Source organism: Eurypyga helias, unplaced genomic scaffold (assembly GCF_000690775.1).
Source record: "Eurypyga helias isolate BGI_N326 unplaced genomic scaffold, ASM69077v1 scaffold39616, whole genome shotgun sequence".
NCBI lineage: Eukaryota > Metazoa > Chordata > Aves > Eurypygiformes > Eurypygidae > Eurypyga > Eurypyga helias.
The window spans coordinates 4,171-27,909 of record NW_010259210.1 but is presented as its reverse complement, the minus strand read 5'-3'; the positions used below and the strand labels follow the sequence as shown (position 1 = coordinate 27,909).

Genomic DNA, 23,739 nt, shown 5'->3' with positions numbered 1-23,739 from the left:
TTATACATAATCCATTCAAAAATCACTTTAACTGTAGCTGCCACAGAACTCTCTGGATGCTATGTGAAAAGCTACAGCCACCAGTGTAAACTGCGCCCTTCGGTGCATGGCATCTCACTTACACAGTCCTGTTACCCCCGGAGTAAATATCCCGATCGTACCAACCGGACATCTCTGCCAACGCAGTGAAAGCGCAGCGTTGGCGATAGATCCCTTCCCTTATGTCAACATCTGAATCAGTTTTACCATGTACTGTGATACTGCAGTGAAATAACAGTCTGAAAAAGGGACTGCCAGAGGCATACATCCTGCCCCTGTAAACAAATACATATGTGAGAACTGTCAACCTTAAGAAATTAAGAGTTAAAATTCAAACACCTGATTACATTTGCATAGTTGTGAAAATTTATTAGTTACAGTGTAATGAAAATCAACTTTTTTTGGTACAGGCAGAAGTAAAAACATACGTTATATATAGAAAACAGAAATCACAGCTTTACAAATCGGCTTACTTTGTTTAAAATGAGTAAATCTGGTTGTATTTCAAGGCATTGGACTTTAATACTTAAATTTATGCCAAACCATCACACAGTGCGAGAAATATTCTGCAATAGTACAAATTCCATACAGCAGTCTTCAGAGTATTTAGTCTTACAGAATCTCATGGTAGCAAAAAAATGTACTGAACATTTTTCCATTTAAACACAAAACATTGTTGAAGTTAAATTTTTCTTTCTTTACATACTCTCTCTTACAAAAATATTCAAATTTGGAATTTGACAGTGTATTCTACAAATAAATGCGCCATGGACAACAGGAATTGCAACTTCAGGACAGTGACTTTACAAAGTGTATTATAAAAATAAATTATATGGCAAACATCAAACAAAATCAAGCACGTGCCTTAGGATTTGCAAATGAAAGTGAAATTCAGCTGGCAGAAAGACTGCTGCTCTCTCTCTCTCTGACTCTGTACTTCCAAAATATCAGCAAGGCCCTTCATCCTTAAAGCTCTACCAAGAAAAAAATATATAAAATCTCATGGAAGCGATAAATACTTCCACGAATAATCAGTAGCACAAGTGACCCTGGTGTCGATGGTAGAGAGCTTCAACAGTGATCCGTCCAACTGGCAAGAAGGGTAGTGCACACAGAGAGCATATAGTGGGGCGGTAACTCATCTAGAGTTCATGCGTAACTGGTGAATGATGACACTCTCTAGAAGAAAAGACAGCAAAAGACTTGGTTTTATGAAACTGCAAAGGAATTACTTTAAAGAAGAACAATTACAGTGGCAGTGCAATGTATGTTTCTTCTAGAAATGTCTCGCAGGCTTGCTCTTACATCACTAGGTGATAAAAACTGTCCTGGCTAATGCTACAAAGGGAAAGGAAATTAGTACCAGGCTACGACTCAGGAGCCCTTGGCTTCCACTTTGATGTGAAGACCGTCACCTGGTTGTCCATAGGGAAAAAGAACGGCTTGAACCACAGGTACACCAAGGTTCCAGTCCCATGCCCGAATCAGGCAGAGGAAGACTTGGGGTTGGGTCTTTAATAAACTCTGAGGAAATCCATCATAAAGCTGCTGGCAATTCTGAAATGGGGATGAGGAAGAGGTACGAGGCTGGTTCTCATCTTTAACTGAAATTGGGCTTAGAAACCTATGCTGGTTTTCTTCAGGAGGTCTCTGCTGGAATTTTGCTACTGACTTTGATGGGGATAAATGTTCAGCCACAGCATGCAAAACTAAGTGTTGGTGTTGTCTTTGGAAGGCTGGGCTTAACTTTGCACTTTGTGTAACACAGGAGATCCCTGATCCTGACTAATCTCTGGGCTCTCCTGAAACACTAATGGCCTGGTCTTCTGTACCTCTAGCTAAACATGCTGCCCATACAGGTAACTTTTTAAATATAAGAATTTAGCTATCAATGGCGCTTTTCTCTGAAAAGATGTATTTTATGCATTTCACATAACTGTACCAATGCCAACTAGAAACATATAATACATTTTTATAGATATTCATTTTCTTAATTGAAATTATTTGATTCCTTCCTCTATTAATAGTCTGAAGATTTTTCAAAATATACATGATCCAAGAAACCACACTAATCATGTATTATTGCCTTTTACATTTTTATTGGATTCTGCCTTTGTCTGCTTCCTAACTAATATTTTCAAGATGTTACATTATAAGAGGAAAGAAAACGTTGTCTCTGTGCTCTCAACGCCAGAACCTTGCCACAAGGTGGCAGGTTCCAGTGGCGCTTTTCATGCACGGTGAATTAGCAAAGCAGGGCTAAGGCAACATTCAAGAACATAGGTTAAAGAATAGGTTAAAGAATAAAAATTAAAGAATAGGATTTCTCAAATAGAAAGTATTTCTTTTTCATATAATTTATCAATAACAAATGATTTTCAATGAGGTATGAATACCAAGTCTTCCAAATCTGGGCAGTGACTGTGAAAAAACCACAAACTACAGTAAGATTTTACCTTGCAACCAGTTCTCTAACTTCAATCTCTTGTGGAATATGATGCAAAAAGCTGCATTTACTTAATATCAGGTTGTAGCCTCAGGCGAACTCTCCCACTACCTTCAATAGGGGTCACGCAAACTCCACATGAACCATTTTTTTAATATTCACCATGCACATTATGTATTACTACAAAGCTTACATACAAAATTCTAAAACCTGGGTAGCAGAAAAATATGATGCTCCTTGTAAAGGTTCAGTCATTGAATAAACAGTGGAACTAGAGTAGATTTCTGAATCAGTCTTCCTCCTATAGACCAAGTACAGTGATTATGCAGAAAAGAGTAGAAGAAATAATAAAAAAATCAAATTATTTCCACTTTTATTATTCATTTGTTAATTTCTCGTACATGTATATGTGTGCTCTTACTGTGTCTATCAGGTGTTTGTACTTGAAATACTTATATATATATAAAAATATACACTCATATCTACACACACTCTCTAGTTACTAAAAGAGGTGTCTGAGCAGTTAAGCTAAAATCATAGTAGGGCAGATTTTGTCAGAGTTCTATTGGACCATCCTCTCTAAAAGTATGATTATATCTGTAGGATATGATTACATAATTTTTTCTAGGGTTATAGATGGGAATATTTCAAGGAGCGATGAATTCACTTAAACAAAACGATTTCTTTTAATGACAGGAAAAGAAAACAAAGTTAATGTAAAACTGCTCATTCTGCTTTCAGTCCCACTGGTGTAAATCAGAACTTCTCCAGGAAACACCTCATTAACACATGGCCTATGAAAAATGCCAATTCAGACAATGAAGCACATCAACTGACACTTTCACATTGGAAGTTTAATTTCTTCTTACAATATATACAAACAGATAACACCAGATAATAAAGAAAAAAGTGTGTACCACAGACAACACACACTCAAGCAACAGAAGAGAATCATACATCAGTGTTTCTATTTTTGAAATCCTGTTGAAGAGAGTTTTTAAAGTGAAGAACCACTCACACCTGAGTGATTCATACCTGACTCTCAGAGCTGACAGCTCTGCATCGCAGTGTAGTTAATCCTGATTGCATCTTCCACAAAGCCAAGCAAGAGCAGTGTGTAGGGGGTAAGACTCTAAGTGAAGCTAACATGTATCATAGAATCATGGAATGGTTTTGGGTTGGAAGGGACCTTAAAGACCATCTAGTTCCACCCCCCCTGCCATGGGCAGGGACACCTTCCACTAGACCAGGTTGCTCAAAGCCTCATCCAGCCTGGCCTTGAAGACATCCAGGGATGGGGCAACCACAGCTTCTCTGGGCAACCTGTTCCAGTGCCTCACCACCCTCTCTGGGAAGAACTTCTTCCTGATATCCAATCTAAACCTCCCCACTTTCAATTTAAACCCGTTACCCCTTGTCCTGTCACTGCAGACCCTTGGAAATAGTTCCCTCCCAGCTTCCTTGTAGACCCCTTCATCTGTAATGAGACATGCTGCATACAGCTCTGCCTGAGAGAGCTCAGGCAAAATTAAGTGAAAGAGGGTAACTCACACTGACGTAGGGGAGAAAAAAACATTCCCCTTCGAGAGTTCGAGAGATGAGCTCACAGAAACTCCTGCCAGCACACTACAGGTTTCAAAGCGACTCAATGAAATCAGCCGTGTGATGGGAACATATAATCGGTCTGAAAATTGTCCCGACTCTGGCAGCTTATGCCAAGCACCTGAAACCCAGCAGGACAGTAGCTTGCTCTCTTTAAAGATGCGCTCTTCCTCTTCTGATCAGAATCTCTGAAAATTCAGGGAAATGTCAGGCATGTTTTAGAACGTGTAGCATATTTCAGGCAATAACGTATGACTCGGCATCCAGTTGGCATGAATGAACGTATTAACGTGACTTTAGAGATTACTCACATGATGTTAATTACTGTGTGCTGTGCACAGTTTGAGGTCTGAATATGGTAACAGGCGTAAGCTGTGGGCATATGCAGAAAGATCTGAGAGTGTTATTTGGTTTTTGAAAAATCACACTAATGGGTGTCAAGCAAGGAAAAAAGGTGGGCAAAATAAATAAAAATCTCTGGTTTTCTTCTGTTATTTACTTAGCGTGTTTACTGATCTGAGACAAAACCCCCAGGCATTAGGGCTGAGGTTCTGTGCTCCCTCGTTTTAAGTCACGCTGACTCAAATGTATTGCTCTGCTAACGACTGCATGAGCGATACACATGTAACAGTAATTCAGGTGATGGGGTCTAATCTAGAGAACACAGAGGAAAACTTATGAGGGACTAGATTTAAAATCACAAGGATCATCTGGAGAACTGAGGTTGCACCTTCTCGGTCGCTTTCCCCCTTCCACCTCTCCACCTCACTGCTGTCCCAAGCCATATGTTCCCACTGCTGGGCTTGAGTTACCATGACCGCTGATATGAACAGGGCATCTCTGCAGCTAACACTGAATCCTACCAAAACTACCAAGATTGCTTCTCAGCCAGCTCAGCTTGTGGTGAAGCACTGTAACTATCCTTGTTACGCTGAGTTGAGTGAATTTTGCTACTGAAACTGTTCTTTTTCATTAAAAAACAATCAATAGGAGAAAAAGCTGAGAGAGGGAAAGCATGAGGATGAATCATTCCAGGTGATCACCTGGGCAGAGGAAAGCTTGGTTTCTGCACTGTGATCCAGTAATGTAGAATACAGAATAAACACTGTAAATAAAGGCCCTAATGTTTTCCTACAGGTTGATGTCTCAGAATTTGATTCTTCAGTGCCTAGTAAAATCTGAGGTCTGAACAGAGCTTATCCTTGCCGTGTTTCTGACATCACTCTCTTGTGTTCGTCCTTCGGTGTTGTGTGAAGGTGAGCTCATGCCACATTCTTCCGCACAGTAGGACAGTGCTAAGGTCTTGTTCCTCTTCTCTGTCACCCTTTTCATAAAGCTGGAAGAACTTCTTATTCTGGAAACCTCTATTGCTCTGTCAGACTTAGTTGAAATTGGTTGATGTGTTCAATGTTATTCATCAATGAAGGCCAGATGGAGGGTTGGATGAACACAGACACTTCATCTTATAAACTTTCTTTTCACAAAAGGCCAGGCTTAAAGGCAGCCTTTGGAACAGGGACCTGAATCCAGGGGGGCTCCCTCCTCCTAGTTCAATATCTGACCACTCAACCACTCCCTTGTTTCTGCTCAATGAATACTAAAGCCCTCCAAGCAGAACAGCACGGCCTTTATAGAAAGGAATGAGAGCACTACCTTCTTCCCCCTCAGCTGTCTGTGAGTGCCATTGGTGAACCTGGCTGGAGCGGATGTGGGTTTGAGTCAGCCTCCTCACATACTGGTGAGAAAGGGGAACCCGTCTCCTACCTTTGAAGAAAGGTTTCAGTCAAAAGCCTTTTAAAATAAGCAGCACTACCCCTACATTTGTATGGTATATGATCTACTAGGAGGCATTCATGATTCCACAGTCACTTTGAAACAGCCACAGCTTTCCCATGCTTGCCTTCTTTCTTTTTCCAGACTGAGAGCCTGGAACTAAGCTATGTTAAAGCTAGCTTTTATGCTTTTTTGCCAGATTCCTTTCAGTTCAGATCAGTTGCCCAGTTAAGTTCATACCAGCTGAGTACCAGCTCAAAGGACAGCCACACGGAAGTGAGTACTTTCCCAGCTGGAGGTGACAAAGCCAGTACTACAGCTTTTGACTCCAGTGTGGGGTTACCCCCTGACTTTACGTGACCATGAAATTGTGGCTTGACTTAAAGCCCTTAGAGGAAATACAAGAATACCTAGATGATGGACCTTGATTAGGTTCAGAGGCTGCAGTGCTAGTTAAGTCACAACTGAAACACTGACCAAAGAAGTGCAATGGAAGACCTTCAGGAAGATCTTCAGAGGATGCCTCTGGGACTTAGGTACTGTCTTTAGACTTGGTTGTCTACATTGCCTTCTGGAGCTGACCTACTGAATGGAGAATCTTACTGTCATTACTAAACATAACTCTCTTTGGGTTCAGAGGAAATTCCTGTATAACGAAGACAGCTATGCTCAACTTCTGAGACTTCTGAGCTATAGGCTTTCTTTTTTCTTCATCTTACCCTTCTTCTATCTTTAAGAAACAAGAATCTCAGGTCAATTAAAACTGATATTAAAAATTATGAGCATACTAAATACCTATTTTTAGCAAATGGTTAAACCAGTTGCCTGATTCCAACTCTTTGGGCTTCTGATATGGAGCAAAAGTTTGTTTCTGTTGTGCTGCCCCTCGGAAAAATAACAGGAACATTCGTCTGACCTTTCTAGAATTTCTCGAGTCCAGTCTCGTGAAAGCCTACTGATTCTACAAGAGTAATCCCTGGCTTGTGCCTGAAGTTGTGGTTCAGCTGTGCTCATTTGAGTATCCTGGATTTCAGGTACTGTAAGGCTGGTTTGTTCCTTCAGATGAACGAGCTTCTTAGATCTCAAGCAAAACAAACACATTTTTCAACCAGAGGCACACACAGAACATTGCCTTGGGTACAGCAACAGTTAACTAAGGAACTAAGTTTCTTTGAAACAAAGCTCTGAAATGGAAGGCTCAAGGCAGCTGTAGTTCATCACTGTATTAAGCCACATTAGCTCGAGGCTCATGTTTGCAATATTATTTAAATGACTGTTTTGACCTGAAGACTTGCTTCAGCGCCAGTATTCAGAGTGAATATCCAGCAAAAAAGCTCTTAATAATGTGTTTTCTTCAAACATCTGCTCAAAAGGCTATGTTACAATAAGAACAGTAAGATCTCAGCAACAATTTATTGACAAATGGAGGCTTTCAAGTGATAACAATTAGTTGAGAGGATCTGATATATTTCTGGCATAGTAACACACATTGCTTGCTAATTCCAAGTTTCTGAGTTTTATCTGAAATACTGTGAATTGAGTGTTACAAAAAACGCTACAAATACAAATTCAATTTTCAGATGTCATAAGAACCAGAACCTTAAAATTTACAGGTATTGCAGGTGCTACACATGTAAAAATTGAAACCGACTTCTTTTCTGATGTGGCAGCAGCTTTTACACTGCAGACAAAATGCACTGCGTGTGAATAGTAAAATACCAGCTTTACGCTGGGATAATGGCCATAGCTGGATCTTAAATTGCAGAGCAAGGCAAAGTGCAGACTGAAGACTAAACATTGCTTGGACTGAATATAATTTTGCTGACCTTCTGTGGCAGATTCTTCCATCAAATCTCTTCTCCCAGACAGAAAGGCATTTAATATTTCACCCACTGGTGCACTTCCTTTCTGTGAATTGTATTCATTATTTATTGGTGGTCTTCCTGTCTTGCCTTCTGAAAGCTATTCCTAACCACTGGGTCCTTTACAGCTTGCTGTGGTGGTTGAGGTATTATATGAGCTTTAAAACCATCGTTTATCAGTCTGCTCAGCTTCATTTCTTTTGGCTGTGACTTTCTTCTGTGGAAATTGATCACTTAATGGAAATGCCCTTTAACAACTTTACTGTTAATAAATAGACAATTGTAGCAATCATTGGCACCCACACCACTTCCATGCTGGAACAACTCCTTAAAACATGCTTAAAAATGCAAACATATAAATGAGGAAACCACACAGAGGGAAGGAAAGACGATGAATCACCATGGTATTGTGAGGTGGTCTGTATTTAAGACAAAATATTTCAAACAAGTGAGAATTGAGGGTAACTTCCATACCAAACCCTCTCTCTTTACCTGTCTGTACCTGAGCTGTGCCTTCAGGCTGTCTGTGCTGACTCCCCCTCTAAGACATAAGGACGCTTGGTAACTAAGGTTTAAATGCAGCAGAAGTTCATCCAACCAGGAAAACTGAAAACCTAGTGAAGTCAAGGGAGTGACTTGCTACACAGCTTTTAGTGGTCTTTGGAGCAGGCACAAATGTACTGCATTGATTTTAACCTGATCAATATTTCTCAAGCTTTTTCTAAAGAGCAAACTCCTTTTGGCTCCCTTGCCTTCATCTGACCCCTGAGCTGGCAGTAACCCGGTTGTGTAAGTCTGGCACCTGTCTGTACTACTGTCTACAAGACTTAACCCCCTTCGTAAGAAATAAGCTGCTGCTTACTACTGCTGCTAACATCATGCGACCTCCCTACACCCTTGAATTTTATAACTGCCTTCACAAAGCAGCTCACCACTGAAAAATGCTGATTTGGATGGGAGATTCCTAGAGAGAAGGCTGGTCACACAGTGCCCATGCTTTCTTTTTTTCCCTCCCTCCCGCACCTGAAGTACTGCCTTCCATTAAAACAGAACCATAGAATGGTTTGGGTTGGAAGGGACGTTAAAAACCATCCAGTTCCAACCCCCCTGCCATGGGCAGGGACACCTTCTACTAGACCAGGTTGCTCAAAGCCTCATCCAGCCTGGCCGTGAACACTTCCAGGGATGGGGCATCCACAGCTTCTCTGGGCAACCTGTTCCAGTGTCTCACCACCCTCTCTGCGAAGACAACCCCAAGTGCTTTGTCTCCATTACTTCCCTAGGCAATGTGGCATCTCAAAAATGCCATCACAGGCAGGAAGGCAAGTGCCCCGTGCAGTAGCGAAGGTGAAAGTGACCTGTTAAGGTGGAAGACAATGCAGTAGAAGTGACCAAACTTCCTTCGATCTATTAAAGCATGACCAAGTCTATCACTAAGAAATCCTGAGATAGATTATTAACCCAGTTGCCCCATTCTCACTTCCTAGGCTGAAAATCTTCCCAGCGTACAACTGCCTTTGGATGGCTTTTATTTTTACTTCAGTAAGAAAACAAAAGGATATTGTTACTTAAGTAGTTGGTGCACACACATTAGTTTGTTGTAAGTGACAGCTGCAGGACTCCATTAGTACAGGCAAACGTGAGCAACTACACAGACAGGGGTCTGACTTCCATGGTAGCAGTAAAACCTGCAGAACATACCCCCTGAGCCACCGCCATCAGCCCTGACCCCCGCCCAGGGAGGCAGAGCTGCTGGCTGAAGATTTCTTCAGTTCTATTTTCATAGACTGAGTCTCGGCACGAGGCTCGAATTTTGTCACATTTCCTGCTCCTGGGGCTGCCACTACCGGCTTTCCTGCTTTCATACCTTTTGACACAGGAATGCGGGTGGGCGTAGGTCTCGGGGATGACCCATCCTGTCCTGTCTGCAAAAGAGAGAGACAGAGAGAAATGACGTGAACTTCTTCTCATATATCCTCCTTTTCTACTTTTCATTGGTTCTACATTTACCTCTCAAGCAGCAATGTCCCACATCACTCCTGTTAGCCAAGTAATGTTCACATTTGGAACCCGGCCGTAGCACATACTGCAGAGTAGGGCCAGAGGTACAGTCCGGATCAAACGAGTTTCCCAGAACTGAGGTCTGGTGGATCAAGATGTCATATGGATGGGAATCCCTGCAAAACTCTGATTCCACAACACAACACAGTGCAGGACCAAAATGCTGGTTTAGCTGTTGGACAGGTACAACATTAGCACCTTGCACAGAGACAAGCACGGGCCCTCAAAAGAGTATCACCACGTGAGGCTAATGCTGAACCCAGAGTAACTGCCACATTTTCACAGCTGGGGCAAGATTTCTCAGCATTATAGAAAAAATTGAACTTTGCTTCCCAAAATACGTTGGGGGCCATGGCTGTGGCCTCTTATTTCTGCACTGGGAAGTGCAGGGGCCTGGGAGAGAGAGGCAGAGGAAAGATTTGGATTTTCTTTTCCTGTGGCTGTGGGAGAGGCTCTCCCCTTCTGAGCTCAAGCCACAACTTGAGGAACCCTGGTGAGGGTGAAGCAGGCAGTCCAGATTGCCAGGGATACCTCAAGGCATTGTGTACATGGTCCTTTTGCCATCTCTGCCAGTCTGCTGCTCTGGACAACAGCCTACCAAGCACACTTATCCTCAAGTTTGAGGATTTCAGATGAAGACCAAAATAAAAATGGTCTATGTGGTTGAGGACCCAAGCGCTGGGCTGGCAGACCTAACACGGATCCTGAGGGGTGTCTGTGCCCTTCTGGAGCACCAGCTGGAGGCCAGGCAGGCTATCCTATAGCTTCCAAAATGGCGATAAACATACGTTTAAGCAACCGAATCCCACTGTGTAAACACACGAGGAGCAGCTGGATAGGACAAAAAGATCCAGAAGGGCCAAATAGTATTTTCTGTCTCCATTGGCCAGATAATGTCGCATATACTCTGCAAGGCCAAAACTGGAAGCTACCTGTTGTGGACCATGACCTAAAGAAAACACTTAAAACCATGACAATTCTGAAAGGAAAATGTGTCTCATCTTCTGCACAAATGTTAACAGAGACAGCTTCCGTGTCTCCGCTGAATTTCATATGTGGGCGAAGACTTTGATCTCACAAAAGAGAACACTTCTCATAAGGTCCTGGAGCCCTAGCTGGACCCAACTGCTACATGACTAAAATCTGCAACTTATGACACGTAAGCAAAATAAAATGAAACTGCTGAAATAGATGGGATTGGAGATTGCCTTGACTGCAACATGTATGTGCACATTTACTTAAAAATGCTCTCAAAAAATGCTCCAAGAAGAAGCACTTTTCTCTCTCGAAGGATTTCCAGCCAGTAGCATCAGAGCCTTCTGTCTGCATCTTGAGTGATCAAGGGAAAACCATTCCTTAATCTTCTAAGAACAGTTCAAAACTCCATGTGTACACACAAAAAAAGCACAATTGGAAAACTTGAATGCTGTCTGGAAGGAAGGAAGGAAGCCATTTTCAATAACCAAAAGCAACATTTACAATAGCAGTCTAAAGGCTAATATGGAACTCACATGTAGATGTCAAAACAAGTTAGGCCCATACAATTCCGTAGGGCAAAACATGCAAATGCATTCCATCAGCCTTGGAAAATATGTCAACATCCCAGGGAACCCAAATGACAAACATCTTGTACTCCCTGAAAGAGCTCCACAGTGTGTAAACATGAGGCAATCAAATGAAGTAGCTGGAATCTCAGGCATTCCTTCAGCTTTATTCACATGTAAATTATTAACTAAGGATTTGGGCCTTTCAAGTTACTCATTTCAAGCCTAAATCACTCAAAAGCACTTTGAAAAGAACTGTAGCTTGCTTTAAATGTCTTAGTTGCCTTCCTTACAGCATACTAACATGTTGGTCCTATGGAAGCTAATGCCTGCTTCACATGCAGCTGCCAAAGCGTCCTGTGTGTGCTAAGCGAGATGGCACAAAGGTGGCTCCTCACACGCAGTCACCCGGCGGGGAGCGAGCGACGGGTAGGCAAGCAGAGGACACTCTCAACGAGGCGACTGTAGTGGCAGAGAACCCACATGCCTGTCTCTTGGTCATTTCTTCCATGAACCAAGCTCAAAGGGATTCCCTCCAGCCCTGTTTGTAGGATGCTCTCTTGGCATCTGGTTGATAGTGTGGCTCCAAACCAGAAACGAACTCATACGCAGTCGGCACAGAGTTCCCCAGCCATGGGCCAGTGGGACACAGGGTGACGCTGGCTGGCTCTGAACGGGCAGTACGTGGTGCCGGAACCGCACAGGGGACCACAGCCAGGTCAGTAAGGACATTACTGAGGGTGAGCTAAGTACACGCAGCCGCTAAGCTGGTTAGGTGGATAATCAGCGCTCACCGGAGACGCTGAGGTTGCAGCAAGGTTGCAACAGTCCCACTGAAAGAAGAAAAACGATTTAACATGGTTTTGTGGTTTATAACAGAACCAGTTTTGTGCATTTTATTGACACACAAGGAGAGTGCTTTCATGCACACAAGTACTTGTGGAATATTTTCATAACAAAGGTGCTTTTTCAGCCCTTGTTCTCAATCAGATCAGGGACCAGCTTGCCCTGGACAGAAATGGTTCTGTTCAGTAGCTGACACAGGTATCTATTGCAATTTGAGACGCCCTGGGCTATTCAAGCCATCTGCACAGGGCTGGTAGGTGAGACAGAGGATGCAAGGAGACCCGCAACCTCTGATAAAGCAGCTGGAAGTTAGGTAGACTACATGACAGCACTTACAGTGACACTAAAGAAGTATGTTTATGCAACTGAAGCCTGAAAGGGTGGGACTTGAGATCTAGTTAATAGTGGAGCCCTGTGGGCAGCTCAGCTCACGCTGAAGCCAGCAGCATCTTGGCTGAATCCCCCTCCAGTCTCCACGGAGCCAGCACGCAGGGCTCAGTGCTGACAAGGGGACTGATGACTAGAACTGACACAACTGCCCACACTGAGGCGTCTGTTCTGTTGCCATTTGAGGTAGCCCACCAGGCTCCACTGCAGAAAGGTACAGGTCTGTGTTACTCCTCCCAGCATCATGCACATGTCTCAGCTGCCACAGGGCATGAATATAGCACCATGCACTGTTATCCAGCCAAGTGAGCTGGGCCCTGGATCTCTAAGGGAAGCTCGGAGCATATATGGGACACCTACAAAGAGCTAAATTTAGCCACTGATCTCAAACTAAATGCTGCCCAAATGAAAGTAGCCCTATAGTTACTTTATCATGTGCCCAGCTAGCTCTGGCACCCATTTTTCTGCCTCCCTCACAGGATGCCCTACATGGCTGGTGCCATGCCACTACTCTGGCTCTGCTGCAGCTGGGATCCCCTCTGCTCCCTGCAGATTTGCATGTCATTGGATTCACTGTGTATCCTGGCAGCATAAGGAGCCTGTGCTGGATGCCAGGTTTGTCAGAGGTGGGGACCACAGGGATGAAGTGATTATACGACTGACACCCATCCTGGTAGCCAAAGAAGATCCAAATTCACCAGCAATCCGACAGCCAAATGTAAGGCCTAAATCAAAAAACAGGATATGGGCACCACAGGTTTTGGGGTTTTTTTGATGGTTTTTTTGGGTTGTTGTTTCCACCCCCCCCTCCCCCCAAAAATAAATTTGGTTTTATTCTGTGGATTTTTTTAAGTAACCTATGTGAAATGTGCTGCAAAGAGGGGCTTAGTCTGATATGCCAAGGCAAGACTAACAACTAGGCTACAGTTTCAGGCTCATTTTGGTCTACATAGCCTCTGGTCTCATAGTCTTGAATTTTTTGTTGTGTTGTGGTCCATCTGTAATAAAAAAAATCATCTGCTGCTAGGGTCTGCGAGGTAGTGCAACTATTTTCCTGGGAGTGGGTTTGACTCTAGTTGAGCTAAGGAGGACCAAACCCCGTTGTTTCCTCTCTATGGTAATTACACAAATCCATAGGCTGTTGTGCTGGTTTTGGCTGGGACAGAGTTAATTTTCTTCACAGTAGCTGGTATGAGGCTGTGTTTTGGGTTTGTGCTGAAAAGAATGCTGATAACACTGGTGTTTTAGTTGTTGCCAAGCAATGTTTACATTAAGCCAAGGACATTTTCAGTTTTCATACTGCCCTTTTCTCCCAGTTTCTTCTCTACAAGAAGCTGGGAGGGGGACACAGCCAGGACGGCTGACCCAAACTGACCAAAGGGGTATTTCATGCCATAACACTTCATGCCTAGTATATAAGTTGGAGAAGTTGGCTGGGAGATGGGCTATTGATCACCTGGTGGTGAGCAACTGTTGCATGGTACATCACTGGTTTTTCTGTATTCCTTTAACAGTAATATTATTATTACTATTATCATCATTATTATTATTTCCTTGTCTTTTACTGTCCTATTAAAATGTTTTTATCTCAACCCACAAGTTCTTTTCACGATTCTTTTCCCTATCCCGTTTGGGGGGTGAGGAGGATGAGTGAGCAGCTGTGTGGTGCTAAGTTGCCAGCTGGGGCAATCATGACAGTTTGTGCAGCAGGCAGAACCTAAATACCTCCAAAGCATTCGGGTCCAGTGAGACCAGGTGCCAGTGGAGACACAGTCACTGACCAGTGCCGTTTTCGGTTATCTCAATAATTTCCCAAGTTCTCCTTCAGGTGTCTGTGTCTCTTTTTGGACTGAGGTCTCATTTTATCTAAAATTAAAAAGGTTGCAGGCTCAGAAGAGGACTTGGATCAGGGGAGTATAAATCTCTAACTACTCTAGAGTGTATGCCAGTGTAAGTCAATACAACCGTAACACCCTTTAATCCAGGGGATTCAAAAATCATGATGGTCCATCATGAAACCAAAGTCTCTGGTTTTCAGCTCACATATGCAGGGAGAGACCACAGCTCAGGCTGAACCTTTAAAAATACTGTGTGTGCACCTTAACATTAACTTCACGTGCAGTACTGAAGAGCACTCAATTGACTCAATTGACCCATTCCTACAGAAGGTTAATCGATCCTGCATTTTTCCAATAAGCCTGTTTCTAACTAGTAACTCTTCTATTCAGTGCACTCAAGAGACAAATTTTGATGATAATGGAAAGTAAGGTCAAGAAAGCTTTACCTACTACATGAATAAAGCCCACCAAACATGGTGTGTTTTGGCATAAAATCAGATTAGTTGCTTCTAGAAAAAACACAACATATATGTAAGTGGACATCTGGCAATATCAGTAACAAACAGCAAGTGATGATTCTGCTGAAGTGCAAATGCAAGTCGCTTTATGACTGGGCCAGTTACAAAACTAAACAGACATCCACAGTACAAAGTTCATGACAGAAGGAGACATTACTCAGTCTCCAGTGTTTGGAATCTACTGAGTCAAAGGATCATTAAAGCCTGCAGAGTTTGAACAACATCTAGATACAGGACTCTGGCAGGGACCTCTGAACAAATTCAAATGGAAAGATGTGCTGGTTTTGGCTGGGACAGAGTTAGTTTTCTTCGTAGTAGCTACTAAGGGGCTATGTTTTGGATTTGTGTTGGAAACAGCATTGATAACAAAGGGATGTTTGAGTTACTGCTGAGCAGTGCTTACACAGAGCCAAGGCCTTTCCTGCTACTCATGCCAACCCACCAGCGAGTAGGCTGGGGGTGCACAAGAATTAGGGAGGGGACACAGCTGGGACAGCTGACCCCAACTGGCCAAAGGGATATCCCATACCATATGGCATGATGGTCAGTATATAGAGCTGGGGGAGGAAGAACAAGGTGGGGGACATTCGGAGTGATGGCGTTTGTCTTCCCAAGTACCCATCACGCATGATGGAGCCCTGCTTTCCTGGGCATGGCCGAGCACCTCCTGCTGACAGGAACTGGTGAATGAATCCCTTGTGTTGCTTTGCTTGTGTGTGTGGCTTTTGCTTTGCCTATTGAACTGCCTTTATCTCAACCCAGGAGTTCTCTCACTTTTACTCTTCTGATTCTCTCTCCCATCCCACCACGGGGGGAGTGAGCGAGGGGCTGTGTGGTGCTTAGCTGCCAGCTGGGGTTAAACCACGACAGAAGAAGAGTTAAATGTTTTCAAATATGAAAACAGTAACTGCAAATTGGTTATAGCAACAGATGAGAGCCAGGAATCTCAGAATTATTTTACCCTCTGTAGCTTGACACTGCATTAGTCTGTTGTACAAAGCATTTCGTAGGAGGAGAGTTAAGGAAAGCATTAAAGCCAGGGAGCTAAGAAAGCAGTTTTGTATCAGTGTGTCTTCTTTGATTCCATGAACTTAAACCTTGAAAATTATATCAATTTTGGTTTCTTCTTGGGTTAATGAATAAATGATCGCAACTTGGTTTTTTCTGACTAGGGGTACTGAAATGTGCTTGTAAAGTAGTCATTTGCAAAACAGATGGTGAATATACAACTTCTATTTTTGTTTTTGGGTTTGGGGTTTTTTTTCAGGGGGTCAGGGAAGAAAAGGCACATTTGGGCTTTTTCAAAGTTCCCTGCTTATCTGACTATGGACCTTAAAAAACAAAGGGAAGCATAAAATAAAGTAAATCTTATGGTTGAACTATTTTCCTTACATTCCAAATCAGGGAGGATGAAGTAAAGAAAGAAGCTACTTTTTAGCCAGATGAACACAAAACAAAAAAAGTTTTGTCTGCCATGGATCAGTGCATCATCACAGTAGAGACAGACATCCAGACATCTAGTAAAAAAGAATGACGAACTCTTAAAAAAAAATTTTCCAAGCTTCTGAGAGACAAAGGAGTTCGTAAATGAATTAATTCAAGACTTAAAAAAAATTTGTCCGTTGCCTCTAATATGTAGGAAAACACTGTAAAGTACCTCCAATACATTATATATGTGGGGAGAGAGAGAGAGCGTGCATGTGCAATCCGAAATAGATCCAAATGGGAATGGCAGCTTCTCTCCAGAAGTGTGGAAGTGTATCTTAAATACACTTTGACATTTCAGCTTGGAAAGAGGTGCCTGAAGAGGCGTGTTGTAGGGGTCTGCAGGCTCCTGAGCGGCACGGACAAATGAACAGGGGATGACTATTCAGTATTTGTCAAGATGCAAGAAAGAGGCTGTAACCGATGAAGGTATTGCATAAAAGGTAGCAAACAAAAGAGCATTTTTCCCAGAGCCCACAACGGAATTCACTGCCCCCTGATGTTGTGGAAACAACAGTATAAATGAGTTCAAAAAGCAATTAGAAGAATAAATAGAAGAAAACTCTGCTACGGTCTATTAAACACAAAGATGTGGCTACAGGCCCTGGTTCAGAAAGAAATACCCACCTATTGCCAAAAACCAGGAACAGACGCTGAGGGAAACATTACTGCGTGTTTACCCACTTAAAACAATCTTCCCCTAAGCATCGGCTACAAGCTTGTGGACTAAGACGGTACTGCTGGTTTTGTATTTTCTTCTTTCCCAGGGTATTTCCAACTAAAACAATGCAAACCCTTGTCCAATAGTGAACTGCAGGGGAAGGCTATCAATAAATGTTGTCCAATGTGATTAGAGGCAGAGGTGAGAGACTGATTTAAGTAAGACTTTGGATTAAAAAGGAGCCAGGGAGCACACTACAGAGGCACAGAGAGAAAGGAGCAAAAACATATTCAAAAAAGCATTATTGTAATATAGCCCTAATAAAAGTTGAGAATTTCAGAGGAGCAGGAAGAGCTTTAGTACTTACTGGCTGAAAGAGATCTGGAGCTGTAAGCAACGGTACCATGACTGGCTGTTTATTCCTTTGGAGTTCAGTATTACAGCAGGTATTAATTGAATTACAAATATAATGGTTTATACCAAAGAAATACCAGCCTGCATGATTGGACCGTGAAGACCCACCAGCCAGGCCAAAAATCATTACGAGTATTTTCAGTAGTCAGAAACTGCACTCTCCAAAAATAAAAACACAGCTTCCTGTTCTGTCATCTCCATCATTCTTTGCCCCTCTCTGTCTCTCACTTGCAATTTTACAGAATTGTCATCATGAAAATAACTTGAAAGGACCTTTGCAGGGACTCACTTTGAAAGTTACTCCTTTGGGAGACAACGCCAAAAGGATACCAGCGTCCAGCACTGGTACAAAAATATCCAAATCATGAAAATTCAGATTTTACAGTTAAGCTTGTCTCTGAAACAGATGCACGCTAGTCAAGAGGTTCTCTTCACCCCACCCATTCTTTCTGGTGTCTCAAACCCAGACTTTGGTTTCTCTTCTCCTCGCCATGAAGACTACAGCACAAGGCTAAGCTGCTTACCACTGACTGTGTCCCCCGGGTGGAAGACGTTGTAACAGGCGTTATGGTTATAGTGCTTGTCACCTTGCTTGGTGCAGGTCGCGAGGACAGGCTGTTCCGGGGCGACCGAAGGACGGTACCGGTCACAACTTCTTTCTCTGCTGCAATGTTCACCGGTCTGACTGTTATCACAGGACTCGCACCGTCAGGTGCAGCGCTGGGAGAGCGTTTAAACTGGGAACCTAAGTGGATGTGGATTTTGTTGTCTTCTGTTGTGATAATGTTGGCGTTGGCATTGTACTTGCGGATTGGAGTCGGGACGGTTTGTTTTTCCGGTGTTACTTTGAAGACAGCCCTTCCCATGGTCATATCTTGTGACTGCTGAGAGACAGAGATTTCTGCTGGTGCTGCAGATGTCGATACTGTCATAATCTGAATGGGTGATGTCGGTCTGTCGGCGAAGGGTGCTCTCCCTCCCTCTGGGGACTTTTCCCTGGAGAATGTTGTTATAGTGACTGGAGACATAGAGCGATCTGGGCCCATGGGACTTTCATTGCCTTTCCCTTTTGGGGGCATAACATTTGGAGAGGGAATGATGGTTATTCGTGGCTTCTGATTTCCCAAAGTAGGAATGACAGTGGTACTCGAAAAAAATTCCTCTGAGGTGGGGCTGGTTATCTCCAAAGTAGCTGTGCTGTTCTCGTGGTCTGGTGTCACCCGAATATGAAGAGGTTGACCCTGCTTTGGTGAAAGGACAACCTCCCCCGGGTGTGCTGGACTACCATGGCTGCGGGGTCCTTTATCAGGAGTTGCCTGAGCCCCAGTTTCCCTCTTCCTCATCCACGGTATCCAAGACTTCCTCATTGCGAGTTCATTTGCTGCTGGAGGATATCTCTCCAGCACTGAAGAACGCTCCATGGGTTTTTTCAGACCTACTTGTCGCAGATTGCTCATGATGTGATTTTCCTCCTGGAAGGATTTCCTTATAAACACTGCTGGAGTTTCTTCTTCTGCTGCTTCACTGCTTACAGCATCTGTTTGCACGCCGGTAGACGTCACGGGAACATCGACCATTCTTCGCCCGTTTATGCTGGGCCTCAGAGCACGGCTGTAACGCTTAGAAAGCTCCAGCTCTTTTGTTAGGTTCATAACTTCCTGCCCCATGTTCTTGTTTTTATTTTCTTCTTCCATAAACCTTTGTTGCAGAACCGAATAATCGACTTGGAGCTGAGAAAGCTGGTCTTCTTTGTTCATCAGCTCATGGATTTTTTCCTTAAGAGCTTGGACTTCTGCTTTCAAATCTCTGCTTTTGGCCTCTTCCAGACGAAACCTGTGCCTCAGCTCTGCCTCCTGGCTCACTGCTTCACCTTTTTCTATTGCTTTGGTTTTGGCAATCTGGAGCTTCATCTCCTCCAGCTGTTGAGAAAGAAAGTTCGCTTTGTCCTGCTCAGTCCTAAATTTCTGCTCTAGCTGATCATACTCATCTTCTGTCTTCATTAAATCTCCTTCAACCACTTCCAACTGTTTGAGACGTTTTTTCAGTCTTTCAATTTCAACAGTAAGTTCTTTAATCTTGTTGTCTTCATGACAACCATGCTCTGGTCCTTTCCTGGCTCGACCTCTTGTAATTTCTCTTTCTACCTCCTCTATACCATCAATTCTTTTCCTTAACAGGTCAACTCTACAGCTTAGTTCAGAGGATTTTTCCTCTTCACTTCTGAGTTTGCCAATTAACTCATCCCTTTCCTTTGTCAAACTAGACACTTTTTCTTCCATTTCGGATTTCAGTTTCAAAAATTTCTTACTTTCTTCTATCAGCTTCTCTGTTACATCCATAACTTTCCCTTGTTCGACTTTAAAATTCTTGTTTAAACCCTCAACCTTTTTTTCCTCCTGTTTTATTTTTTCCATCATATTTTTTCGTTCATCAACCAACATTACAGTAAAGGACTTCAGCTTCGTAAGATCATCTTTTAAGCTTATTTCAGCCTTTTCCAACTTGCTTTCTGATGCCTCAAGGTCTCTTACTCGAGTCTTCACCACTTCCAACTCATTTATCAAATCCTTAGTCAAATTCTTTTCTTTCTCCAAGTTTAAGTGTAGCTGGGTGCATTCAGACTTACTTTTACTGAAAGCCTCTTCCAGCTTCTCTAGTTCTGTCATTCTTTTCTGCAATTTTTCCACTTCAAGTTTCAACTCTTTGCTATGGTGCTCTTCCTCTTGCAGTTTATTTTTCAGCTCTTTACACTGGGATTCAGTTTTTGTGATCTCTTCATCTTTCCCCTCCATTTCAAGAACACGCTTGCGGAGGTTTTCCACTTCTGCCATTAAGCTAGAGTTCCCACATTCCCCTTTTGCTATTTTATCTCTCAGTTCTTGAAGTTCCTCCTCTGCTTTTTGAAGGTTTTTGTTAGTTTCTTCTAGCTCCTCTATTCTGTGAGTCAACCCCACTAGCTTAAGCCTGAGCTGTCTATTATGTGACTCTTGATTAGCCAGTTTAGCAGTCATCTCCTCATGTTCTTGAGAAAATGATGATGTTTTGCGCTCAAGTTCTGCCTCTAACTTCATCAGTTTTTGTCCATCTTCTTTTGTTTTTGCACTAATAATTTTAAGCTTCTCTTCTTCTTCCTTTAGTTTTTGATTTAAGTCCTGTATTTTCTGGCTTTGTTGATCAAGCTGTTCAATATGCATTTGTCTTTCATCCACCAGCATCAGTGCAAATGATTTGAGCTTGACTAGTTCTTCTCTTAGTTTGTTGAGTCTCTTTGTATGCTCCTTCTCCTTCCGGGCTTGATAGATCTTCTCCTGCTCAAGAAGTTTCTTCAATCTGAAAAAAGTTAGAAGATGTGCCTTAAATATATGTATATTGGTGTATTTCTCCATTTTTAAATCACCTTCATTTTATCTATTTTTTTTTCATTAATAACCTAGGTTGGCTTTCAAGAAACAACTACCTACAACAGTTACATTCCTGAAGCAAATATTTTAAATTACAAAAGTTAACTGAAAACTACATAAAATCATCTAGAAATCTGAAAAGCAATGACATTTTATACATGTATATATAGATAACAAATACATCAGGTTATAATTCCTTTACATTTATTTCTGTTAGGATGAGTTGGTAAAAGCTTATAATACCCCAAAAGGACAGGTATACCTACTCACCAATCCATTTATACCAAGGTTGTTTTACAAGGTGGATTCCTCCTTTCATCTTGCATACACAAAAATGTGTAAAATAAGATAAAAAATGAAAACCAATTGTTATATGCAGCCATACATAAACGGATCAGCCCTGCTTATAAATAAACCAGCAGGACAGAAGATTACATTAGCACACAGCCAATAACCATCTGGGCACCACAGGCTGATGAATTTGCCAGCACAGTGACCATTGCATTCAAAGTTTCTTCTTCCAGGCACGTTTCCATTTCCGAAAGCAGATTTTGCGGACTGCAAGGGTCAGACTAACCAAACCTGCGGCTACAGCTAACCTCAGCTGGAAAATGCTCTTCTTTATATAGCCAGTAAAGCTGTCTTCTCAGACAACATAAAAGCTCATGATAGACAAATTAGGTCTATCCTCAGAAGGGCAAAAAACCCCTAAATTTTCCAGCCTTAACCATGCAACGCTTCAATGGAGAAATTATAAGTATTGTAAGTATTTTATATCTGTGATTTATATTCAGGGTATGTTGAGACCAGCACAGGAAGTGCCTGCACATATTACAAGCACAGATTTATGAGGATGGTGATCCTCAACCGACAAAGAGGTACAGATAACACAGGGAGGTATCCCCTACTGATGTAACAGCAGCAGTACGACTTGGAAAAGAAGACACGGGTATGCACGCTGAATTTACTGCAAAATGACATGTTTTCCAAACCACTGTCAAAGTGCCTGCAACTCCTATATCCCCTATCAAGACACGTGTGAAGATTCAAACCCACTTGCTTTGCTCACCCTGTGTCTGAAGCTTTTCAACTTCTTTGTAACTGAGACACTCAGTGTCTCAGTGACAACAGCAGAGCAATTCACCACCCCTTAACGAACTTGCAGTAACTGCAACATCTGTATCATCTTAGCAAAGATCAACTTTTATCAGTATTTTTATCTTAAATCCTGGACTGTAGATGGAAGTGGGCGAAGCACAGATTTCCATTCTGCCTGCCCCAGCAATGAAGTGGTGCAGAGAGCTCCGGGGCACAATGTTGTGCACAAAGGATGTCTCCCGGAGCCCTCACCTGAACTCTACGCTCACAGCTACAGCCACTTCACTTGGTCCCCCAGCAACTGTTAATGATTCACTCCTCGCTCCTCAGGGACCAGAATGAACAGGAACTGGAAAGAAAAGCTATAAGAAAAGAGAAGGAAGTCAGAAAGCAGAACACAGGATGCAGTAGGTAGGAAAGGAGCAGGCTGAAGAATGCATTTGAAAACAAGAGTCGGATAGGATGTGGGAGTAAGAGAATAGTAGGAACCAGCGGGAGAGAGAAAAACAAACAAACCTTAGCGCCAACCTTGCTGGGTCACAGATTATTCTCCAAAAAAATCTCTTTAGTTTTGGCAGCTCTTTGGAAAGGGCTGAAAAGGCGTGCTGGTGGATGCCTCATTATGGGTCAAGTTAGAATGTCAAAAGGTAAAAAAAGACCTGCTGCCACTCACAAAGCACACACTTTTCACACTGAAGAGGAACTTTATTAGCATGCAGTATATTCCCCGGCTGCTCTATCACACTGCTGCATGCAAAAGTTTCTGCCAAGAACTCTCCCTCCTCTCCTCCAGGCTACAGTTTTGAAGAAATAATATGCATTCTTCCACAAAATATTGTTTGGCGAGACAGAACACTGTGACCTAACCTGGTGGCGCTCTAAATGACCCATCTCCCAGAGTCATGAACATCTATACAAGAATATGATATCTTCAAAACAGAGTCCTTGCCCTACAGAAAAATTTTAAGGTGACCCCTATATATTCAGAAAACAGAAAGCAGTGTTTTCTTTTCTTTTTAACAATCTTGCCACTTGAAAGCCTATCCAGGGATGCTCAGAAAACTGCCTGTGATTTTGAATCCCTAGGCTGTTCACAAAGGGCACTTGTGCTTTTCACCCAGCAGTTCCTACAGGTGGCACATGCCAGCCAGGCTGCTAAGCAGAGGGCATACCAATTCCCTGGCCCCACATGGTCCATGATTACCTGAGGGTCTACTGGGGAATACTGCCAAAAAAAGCCACTGGGGAAAAAACCCTAATATCTGTTAAACTAAGGCAAAGAAATGCCAGGGATGAGAGCGAGCAACAGGAGAAAGCACAGTAGCACAGTCACTGTCTTGCTGTACCTAACAGGAGAGTTAGCAGTGGGGAATAACCGGTCTGGCCCCTCTGGGAAGAGCAAAAAGAAATCACTGTAACTGCCAGCACATGGGGGTGAATTTGCTAACATGCCTGTGCTGAACAAGGTAGGAAGCACCATGCAGCATTTTATCCTGCCTCAACTTTTACACAGTGAAACTAGGCTGCCTACAATTTGACAAGTGGATTTTCACAGAAGATACTTGACAATGCTTCTGTTTTCCATGTCCAGGGAAACAGCTTCTGAAGTATGGTTCTGTGAGCGCTGGGTGGGAAAGCAGCGTCCAAATCTGTGCAGATGCCAAAATAATAAACCAAATCTACACCTTTTCAGTGGTACTTCTAAACACTAAAATACAGCAGAGTTTAAGGTTGCTCCTGCTTTTCCATCTTTGTACAACTCTC

The 23,739-nt window shown here is 42.7% G+C and overlaps 1 protein-coding gene across 2 annotated transcripts; it reads right to left on the bottom strand.

Annotated features, from left to right (window-relative positions):
- Window positions 1-783: 783 nt before the first annotated feature.
- On the bottom strand, window positions 784-20,802 carry FILIP1 (filamin A interacting protein 1). 2 transcript variants are annotated; one of them, XM_010154611.1, is made up of 3 exons: window positions 18,001-20,733; window positions 9,590-9,647; window positions 784-1,218 (listed from the first exon to the last, which is right to left on the bottom strand). In XM_010154611.1, exons 1-3 carry the CDS (start codon window positions 20,689-20,691, stop codon window positions 1,178-1,180), a joined length of 2,790 nt encoding a protein of 929 aa, XP_010152913.1. In that variant the 5' UTR covers window positions 20,692-20,733; the 3' UTR covers window positions 784-1,177. The 2 variants fall into 2 exon arrangements, with proteins under 2 accessions (XP_010152913.1, XP_010152914.1); XM_010154612.1 differs by lacking the exon at window positions 784-1,218 and having other exon boundaries at window positions 9,249-9,647; window positions 18,001-20,802.
- Window positions 20,803-23,739: the final 2,937 nt, after the last annotated feature.

Coding starts and splice junctions, on each gene's coding strand:
- FILIP1 (XM_010154612.1), bottom strand. CDS start 20,691: ATGCTGGTGGATGAAAGACAAATGCATATTGAACAGCTTGATCAACAA. Junction 9,648..18,000: donor CCCGGGGGACACAGTCAGTG/GTAAGCAGCTTA, acceptor TCTCTTTTGCAG/ACAGGACAGGATGGGTCATC.